General features: G+C 42.3%; 1 protein-coding gene across 1 annotated transcript in view; it reads right to left on the reverse strand.

Moving 5' to 3' along the window:
* Positions 1–10088, reverse strand: part of LOC108577642 (microtubule-actin cross-linking factor 1) — an 80315-nt gene that overhangs the window by 52068 nt on the left and 18159 nt on the right. Inside the window, exons 2-4 of the mRNA XM_017940823.1 lie at positions 9004–9065; positions 1387–1476; positions 494–664 (exon numbers count right to left, since the gene is read on the reverse strand). Of these exons, the coding sequence (XP_017796312.1) occupies positions 494–664; positions 1387–1476; positions 9004–9065 (323 nt within the window). The remainder of the gene's footprint in view (positions 1–493; positions 665–1386; positions 1477–9003; positions 9066–10088) is intronic.

A 10088-nucleotide genomic window follows, 5' to 3' on the forward strand; every position in this document is an offset into this window, starting at 1 on the left:
GATTCTCCCTGGCACACCGCACTGACCGTTTTCCCCATCGCGGACCCGAGTTTCTCGGAAGCGAAACTTTCGATCGATATCTCTCGGGGAGCCTCTCTTTTTCGAGCGATTGTTTCGTCGTTTGGGGAAAGAAAACGAAACCACGATGGAACGTGTAACGAGATATTCTTTCTTCGATTAGTTTTTTTTTTCTCTTTTTTTCTGTGTTTTTTAAATGGAAAAAAGGGCGAACCAGCGTGTCGATGTTAATTCTAATTGGCTGAATGAAGTGTGCGTGTACATACGATGGAGTAATACTAAGGGGGAGATAGAGGTTTTAGTCTATGTTTGATAATTTCGCGTTTCGAAAGGGCGAACCAGTTTTCTAAATCGAGTACAATATCGATATTCTAATTATCTAAAGTATCGTTCTAGCATTGTACAGGTATGTGAACAGTGAGAGAGTAATATAATTGGTGATAGTTTGAAGGAGTAACGTTAGATTGTTACTCACCTGGAAGTGTAGTATGATGGTCCATATCAAACCTAGGGTCAGCTTAGGATTTCCATCGACGATATCTTCGGCACGGATATTGACAAGTTTGATTTTTCTGAAGCGAAGGAAGTCTAGGGCCATTTGCACATTCTGCAGCATGTGGAAACGCATCCGACCTCTTTCCCGCGGCTAGAAAATCATTCGTTGATTGGTAATTAAATATGTAGGATCGTTGTGGCGAATGTGAACCCTCGATTGGTTGGATGCAGACGATGTATAAACTACTTTTTCATGGTTAACGTTAAAAAAAATATATTAACCCTTTCATTGCTATTGGCGCCTATAGATATTTAAAAAATTTTTACTGTTCGCGCCTTTATGGCGCATTTCGATAACTCAATTCTTAATTTTATCCTTCGCTCATTTTCACCTTAATTTAACAAAACAAATTTTAAAACGAAAGATTTTGCGATATTTCCATGATGACTTAATCCTTCAAATTTCATCCTTCCTGCATTTTCACTTTAATTTGAAAACGAAAGATTTCGCGATCTCGTTCAATAATCAACAAAAATCTGCAGCAGCGAAAGGGTTCGAAATACCGACAGAAGGTACATAGGATGAAATATAGGTGATCCTTTAAGTGTAATAAAACTGCATGCAACGTGAAGTTCCAGGAAAGCACGAGAGGACATATCGAAGTAGATAGAAACGTATACGATCCGAGCACTCTGATAATTGAGGTCAAGTCTGTCCCACCCTATGTAACCAGTTACGCAAGAAGCATTTCACCCTGCCAACCGAGGGTCAAACAGGGGGGAGGAGGATAGCTCGCAATCGTACACACGGCTGGGCTATTGCATAAAAAAGGAAGAAGAAACGGAAGCAGGACGAGAACGTGAAATACTTACGAGATGCTCTCCTGAGAGGACCTCCAGCAAGGAAATGAGGTTGTGCCCGTCCCGCAGGTCTTCGAATAGATCTCCGATATGTCTGCTGGCCTGAAACAACGATTTCACGCGTCAGTGCGCTAATCAACTACTTCCTCGTTCAAGTGTCTCCCGTTTGATAATACACCGATTCATAACTGAAAATAAAACAACAAGCAAATTGAATCCGAATGGAGAAACTTTCAAAACAAAAGCAAAAAAGAAAGAAAGAAAATGGGAAAAGGATCATTCAATGAAATGTTTTTCTTTTTATATATATATATAAGGTAAAAGGAAACATCGAACAGGCGAACCAAAGGAAAAAATAAATAATTCTACCAAACACAAACGTGCAAAAGTACACACACACACACACACACATACGTACACGTTTACAGAGAGAAAATGGAATAGAACAAAGTGTAGAAGTGTAGAGAAGGGAATAAAAGCTGTTTCATAGAAGATAATCGCGTGCCTGGCGAAAATAAACGTAACAAAGTTAATACTACAGGCCGAGGTGCGTCACGTGCAAACGCAACAACGATCCGGCGGCCCTCAAACAACTCACGGATGAAGTTTAAATGCCCCGGCTTCGCGATAAGCACGAATCCTCTAAGTGAACCGTGTTTCAGGAGGATTCGGCCAATTTTCGATAATTGCACCGCTGTACGTACGATTCTCGTGACGGAATTTCGCAACGCACGCGTTTATTATTGTATCAACGGTGGATAGAATTGAAGGAGAAGTGAGGGGGTAAAGGGGAGGATGAAATTACGAGGAAAAGGACGATTTACTTGTAGACCAACGATCATTCAATGGACACAACGAGAGACGTCGTATTTATCTTTTTTTTCTCTCTTTTTCTCTCTTTGGAGCATGCGAAAATTCCTTCTAACATTGGCAACGGTCGCGAGAACGACAACTGCCGTGGACTTACAGTGGGGGAACAGCATGGCTGGTTGTTCACAAGGACGCACACGTGCAGGCACGTGTAAGTCTGAAAAAAACATCCATTGAGAAAGGAACAGGCTGCGAATTATTGTTTAATTCCGCGTGCCTTTTGGATAATCACCGAAAAGTAGCCTCAGGTTTATTTTAACCCTTTGAAATTCAATTGACACGTTCGTTAGCACGAAATTCTATCGAAGAATCTCTCCCTAGTTTTTATCTCATTTTTCCTTGCATTTTTGATATCTACATTTTTCTCTAACTCTAAATTTTTATACTTAATTTATTTCTATATTTTATCGCATTTTATTCATTCATTTCTACGATCTACTACATTTTTCTCTAACTACGACGGTGCAACAAAATTTTTATGCACAATTCATTTCTATATTTTATTATATTTCGTCAATTACTTTCTAGAATTTATGTTTCTCTAGCTACACTGCGGTGCATAACTATAGCACCGCCTAAACTTTTAGTTGTTTCGTACTTTAGATTAAAAATGCAAACAAATTAATTGTAGAAATTGAAAGGGCAATTTAAATGAGATTTAGTCTAAAGTTCACTGTTTCTCATACCCTTCCGATTTCTACAATTAATTTTTTTGCATTTTGAATCTGAAGTCCGAAACAACTAACAATTTAAGCGGTGCTATAGTTATGCACCGCAGTGTATGCTATTACGAGAAAACTTGCCTACGTAATGGAAGATCGCGTTAATTCGTTATCGTTAATTAACAGGCATAAACCTTCGGCTACTGGTCGGTTGCACGGACGAGTGGTCCTTGACCGGAAAATTTCTATAACATGCGATAGATGACAAAAGCGTCGAGGATAACTTCTCTCCTTTCGAGAATAATTTGCGAGGTTTAAACGCCGGTTAATCTTTAATTGCATGTCAACGCTTCAAAGGATGAAATCTAGAATGCGAAGCGCTTTGTGTTCGGTGAATTGCGGAGAGTTGAAGAGAACGCTCGATGCATAGCAGAGCTCGTTTATTTTCCGATAGTTTCAACGACCAAGTTGCAATTCTTCCTTTCACGCCGTTTATCGTTCCGTGACAATTCTCACGATGAATTCCGAGCTGCGACTGTTTTTACCAACGATTCTTTCGTTTTTCATATTTTTCACAATTAATTTCCGGAGAAATGTGTTCGGTAAGTAGACTCGAAATTACTCTGTTGGCGCCAGTCGATATTCTCGAATCTTCAGCGAGACAGACGTGAGATTGTTGGCGCCCGAATCTTATTTACCAAAAATTTGTCTATTCAACTTGGAGATGTTTCTTTGGCGTCTTATACCGCAGAAAACTTACGAAACTTTGCTCGGTAGATTTGGAGATACTCCTCGGCGCCAGAGCTCATTTTCCAATAATTCCCGCGATAAATTCGGAGTCTTCCGTTGGCGCCAGGCGCCATCAATTATCCTCCGATATCCTTCCGTAGAAAATTGAATACAATCTTCTCTCAACGTCTCTTATTTATCACCGGTATTTTTCACAGAAAATTTGGAACAATTCCACGGCAAGCTCGGTAACAACGATTATTTCCCAATTTTCTCTAACGGTAAATTCGAAATCGTCTACTTAGCGCCTGGCGCTTAATGCACAACAACAATTACGCAATACGGTGAAAGCTGTGCAATCTTCGAGCGTTCGTTTCAACTGTACGGCGCTTAACTAACAAATTGTAAACCTAACATCTAACGAACGTATAACTATTCGGCAAATATTGAACTAAGGGAACACAGGTGTCTAGACACTTCTCACTTCTAGATTCTTTTCGTAACCTAACACTATCGACATGCATTCGAACGTAGAAGAGAACCACTCGTCCAAGTCTCGTTTAGGCGGTCATCAGAGATCTGGAAGGAATTCTACTCGTTCGATTTCGTACCTTCACGTATTTCCAATGCTGTGCGGCGAGTGCGTGAAAGGATCGAAAGTACATTTGTAATATCATTTATGAATTCTCGTTCGAACGTGAGCGCTTATGTAATCGCGTACGATTACAAATCGACGTGTTGTCACCGGGGCGTAAGCGCATCCAAGATGCATTCTGACGTTGCTAAACTGATTTGTGCAAGAGAACCACGGGAATGTGTGTTAAAAACGCGCGAGTAGAAGCAGAATCACACCGGTTTAGGTTTTTGCGCCAACGCCCGGGTACAACGACCGATCGTCGCGGATTCGAGTCGAACAGAAGGAAGAAAAACGTACAGAGGAACGACGGGCGTTTGTACCATCGATCGTGAGCAAAAAGCGTCGGAGGCACATGAATGAGGGTCGAAAAAGCGCATGGCGCCACTCGAAAGAAAAGCCTCGGCTATCTTAAACTGAGTGCCTCCTCGTAATTCTTCGAACAGTGACGAATTAACACTTTGACCTGCCAAGTCATTTCGAGCAGGGATACCGGGAGTAAGAGTTGATTCCTTGTTACACGATTCTTCGGTGGATTTCGACAGAGACGTGTACAGGGCGTCTTAGAAGAGGTGTGAAAGCAAGTTTTTCGAGAAATTGAGTAAATTAAGAAAATTAAAAATCTAGAGATAAACTATTTTTATGTGAAAGAGCTAAAATTGAAATTACACTGTTTAACAAGAATGATCGATCGATCATTTACCAGAAAAAATTGCAAAGCGATTTCCTGAAAAATTTGCATTTCTCAGCACTGTCACTCTTCTGGCAAATCGACAGAACGCATTTTGCATTCAAAGAGACACTATTCGCAAGCTACACGTCAAATTCTCCAAAATAAGTATGAGCACATTTTTCGTATCAGCCGGTAAATCTCCTTTAAATCAGGAAATTTGTCGTATCTTCTAAAAATAAACACACTACTCTACACACGTGTGCAGTTTTCCGCTTCCTTAAACAGTCATCGTTACTCTCACAATCGTCGAATAAAATCATTCCCGGAAAGTGAAACTGTTACTCATGTGTGAATTACGGCTGCCTTACGTCTACTAACTGGCGTTAGCCAAATACGGGTAAACCACGTCTACGTCAAACAGCCCATGATTTTATCAGCTCTCCTCAAGAATGACCAAGTATAGGAAACAAAGGTGGATCACAGGATGTCTTTATTCAACGGATCGGAATTCATGGGCGCAGAGAAGTTACTTCAGCGGACCATTTCCTGGCGCTGGAACGTTACGCAATGGCGAACGGATGCGTCATAGGCCTTACCGCCAGTAGTGCAACGTTCACTTCTTCTCTCTTCAACGAACCACCAGACAACTGTTGGTGTTTCTCTTTACATTTTTTTCCCTTCTCTAATGCAACATCTCCAACAAGCTCGACTGACTGACTGACTGAGTGACTGACTCTTGCCTACCTGCGTACCTAACTGCCTACTTATCCACCTACTTACCAGGCAAGAGGTGGTAAATCGGGAACGTCGTCTACAGGAGAACGTTTCCGAATAAGGTCAGAGTTACGAGAGGAAAGGTGGGCGCACGGAATCGAGCAGGTAGGTAGCCAACTGAAACCAGTACCGAGCGACGCGCAAACACGCAGTACCGTTCGCTGTATTACACCCTGGAATCCATTACCAGGGAGAGACGAGATCGGTGGAAAATTCGTCACAGCCTGTACGATTCTCTTATGTACTTGAAATTTCACTCGGCACACGCTTGTAGTATCAACCCTCTACTGTCGAGACGGAGTCTCGATTCTACCTTTTTTCTTTTCTTCCGTTCTATTTAGAACTTGTTATTATATTCAAATCAAACCAATCACTCTATCCTACAACGTTCATTAGGAAAATGTGTAATAAAGGTAAATTAGTAGGAAAAGTTGTCAGAGATGTTCTATATTTATGTATAAACTAAGTTGAGGAGTTTCGTAGACTCCGAATCGGGCTTTACGACCCAAAAACGGTGTCTCCCGACAGTAGAGGGTTAAACACCCATCCTGTGCATTCTACACAAGCTGTAACTAAAGTGTACACCGTAGAGAGGAACTTTGGAATCGACAGAATTATGCAGATAAATATTTGAAAGTTTAGTATGAATTTGTTTCTCAACGAATTTTTTAAACAGACAGACTAGCACGTGGGCTGTAATTTTTAAGATTAATAACGAACGTGTTAAACTGGTATGTACCCAGTATCGACGGACTCTAGTGCGACCTGATTATCTACCACACCAACGGTGTAAGAAACTTCTGCACCCTTTTCTGGAAGAAGGGGAGTGACCAGCATCGATCGTTCTAAAAGTCCTCGTAGAAAGAAGCGAGAGATATGTAGGAAGGTTTTTAGGGGTTTAGGTTTAAGGGGTATAGTTAGAGAAAGGGATGAGTAATAGTGTCGAGATATACGGGGTCGAGGAGCTAACTAACATAGGAAGAAAATAAAGGCTCGATAACCCTCGAAATGCCAATCGAGTTATACCCCGAGCCGCTTACGAACCAAGGAGGAGCTTCAACCTTGCCTCTCTTCTCCTTTCTCCTTGACTCCTGACTTTGCATACGCGGCCAACGTAACAAGAAAGCAACGCGAGGAATGTATCGCTGCTCGATTTATCATTGGACTGCCTCTTCTTATACCTTCTATCCCTCTTTTACTCTCTTCTGATTATCTCTCCTTCTTCATCTTTCTCCACGACGAAGAAAGAGAGAGAGAACAATCATCGTTCTTCATTTAAGAATCCGTTTCTTTCTTTCCTTCTCTCTCTCTCTCTCTCTCTCTCGTTTGGAAAACAGAAGAGAGGACCTGCGTCATCGTGGTCGATAGGCGAGAGCCCGAAGAAAAAACAAAGGAAGAGAACGAGAGTCACGTGAGATCAAGGCTAACGTGTCTCGAGTTGCGAGGATTGTTCGCGGTCGCGTGCCATGTCGTCGGTCGTCGGGCGTCGGCGTCGGGACGACGCTGTTTTACACAACTGGCCTGGCGGTGAACGTGATCGGGTTGTACACAGGGGCCATTAGCACGTCTGCAACCCTCGATGGTTTCGTCAGCGTCAGAATCGGCATTGGCATCCATCGAGAACACCGAGCCTCTCTCGTTGGAATAGACGAGAGGCTGGCTCTCTCTCTCTTGCCTCTGCCAGCATCGAGACACAGACCAAGGCATCCTTTTTCCCGTCACGTGTTCACTCGAGAATGCGTACAACGCAGAACAGTGGCGGTGTTTGTTCGAACGGTGGTAGCCTCCTTGCTCCGATCATTTGAATCTCATTAATCAATCTAGCCCGGGGGAGGAAGGAAAAAAACACCGCATTCCCCTTCTCTGAAAATCGAATTTACATATCAGAGAACATAGACGAGCAATCAAGCTCTGACTTGTATAATTCACTGATTAAGACGTAGAGTGGTAACAGAGAGAACACTGTTCAACCCTTTATCCAAAGGGTTAGGAAGTGGAGTTTGAGGATCTCCCTTGTCTAACTTATCTGAACAATTTTCTTCAGATCGTTAGAGTCCCTTTAATCAATCTAAAAGAAAATTGTATTTCTTTATCAATCACGCTCTGACATATAATTCACTGATTAAGACGTAGAGTAATAGCAAAGAGAACACTGTTCAACCCTTTATCGAAAGAGTTACAAAGAGAGGTTTGAGGATCTCCCTTGTCTAACCTGTCTAAACAATTTTCTCCAAATCGTTCAAATCTCGTTAACCCCTTGCCCTATAACAACGAGTCAGCCTCTTGCCACAGATTTTGGTCCAGCTCTGATAAAAACAGTTCCACCGGTAACAAAAATGAATTTTAATTCGTTTTAATTTGTAAAACTGTCGAATTTCATTAACCCAGAATACATCAGCTTTTCTTACTTAATACAGTACTGAAACAGTAAATAACCAACTGTTAGACGCACACTCAGGAAAATAAATCATACGTCAATCTAATAATCAATCTAACAGAAAAAACACTGCATTACCATCTCTGAAAACTGAATTTACATACCGAAGAGCATAAAGGCGAGGCGTAAAAGTCCCAACATGCAGCTGACTCATATAGCAATAAAAGTGGGAAGGTTGTCTAACCCTTTACCGAATGGATTACAAAGAGAAACGCGAGGTCTCTTCACACCTGGATCCTCCGTGTCTCGCCTATCGCGAAGAATTTTCTCCAATTCACCCACTCGACACGTTTCCTCTGATACGTTACCATCTATAGCAACGCGTGAAATACCCTCCTGGAAGGGATTATGCTGAAAAGCCCACGCGCGTGTTTCAGCCTACACGTGAGTACGCGTACACGCAGATACTAGCGACAGTAGGGTTGAGAAGGTCTCCTATATCGTTTACGTATGTGGTTACGAAACAGCTGGTTGTCCCGTCGTTGCGCGTCGCTGCTCTCGTATGCTCACCTATCAGGTGTTTCGATATACACTCCGAGCCACGCCAGCCGTGGCCTCCTGCTAAGGTCGCTCTAAAATTAGGTTCGTTCGATATTTCGAAGGAAGGGCCAAGCTTCGGTTCGAAGAACACCACCCCTAATCGTCTAATTCGCCCGACTGTTTTAATCGTTTCACTTTGCAACGAGATTAGATCGTTTCATTACGTAGAAAGTTAGAACGAGAAAGGATCGATCGTACTTGGGTGAAAACGCCCATCGTTCACCGTGTCCTGACGATTTTCTTTTTTTTCTTCTTTCGTTCGAACAGAATTTCTGTGCGATTTTTTTTTTTATAGGAAAGAACCTCTTACCTTCTTCAGATGCTTGTTCACCCATTTTGTAAATGTTTTCTTTTGGATCGCGTCTCGTTCGTCTGTAATCAGAAAATAGAGTAGAAGCGATCGGTTAAAACAAATATCGATCTTCCACGATGAAAGATTAACACATCGCTGTCGTGATATATATATTCAATATATCGTCACCTCCAGACTTTCTCTAACCGTTTTTCCGCCATTTTCCGCGCGATTCTAATTCTAATTAACTCGTTCACTTGCACGTTCACAGATACACACATGTATTTAGGTATCGCGACATATATTTCGCCTACTCGCGCGGGCAAACCAGGCATCGGGTATCAGGCAGTCAAAGCAAAACTGGGAGATAGACGGACAGGCAGACAGACAGGTAGGTAAAAGTAGGTAGACAGGTAGGTAGATGGGTGTTTTTTGATATCTGGGCAGGTAGGAAAAGAGCAGCGTGATCCGTGCAGGCGAGCAAGCTTTGTAAAATCTGTATTACAACTGAAATATCTGTCGGCAAAAATTCATTAGTAGATTTGATAATTGCCCGGTGCATTCTTGCCTATTTGGTCTACCCACAACCTGTGCTCTGTTATATCACCAAAGAATGTGTCTCTGGCTTGTAAAAAAGAAAAAAAGGAACTTCGTGCTGCTACGTACACGTACATATCGCGTAATCCGATTTAGCAAACCTTACGACAGTCCCTCCTCGATGGAATACGGCGACAGTGTTCACCCACTGTCGACATCGGTGTGGTATAGCGCGTGCGAGAGTTCGACGACACGACTCGATAGCGAAATTAATCCACTGATAGAGAAGTCCTCTCAGAGAGCCTTCTCTTCGTAGCTTCTGAGCAGAGGCAATTAATTACCACCGATTATCCGATTCCGCCTCAACCCGTAGGCTTCCATTAAGAAACATTTAACCGTCTACTTGCGGTGCAGGGACAAATAACAACGGAGAGAACTCTCGATAAATACGTTTATGCCGACCTCGAGAGCGGAGGAAGTTTCGTACGTAGTTGAATTCCACGACGCAACGGCGACGAACGACATTTTTCCAACGGAGATAAGAAAGACAAACCTATTTGCACCGC

The sequence above is a fragment of the Habropoda laboriosa genome, unplaced genomic scaffold (assembly GCF_001263275.1).
Source record: "Habropoda laboriosa isolate 0110345459 unplaced genomic scaffold, ASM126327v1 scaffold5, whole genome shotgun sequence".
Classification (NCBI taxonomy): domain Eukaryota; kingdom Metazoa; phylum Arthropoda; class Insecta; order Hymenoptera; family Apidae; genus Habropoda; species Habropoda laboriosa.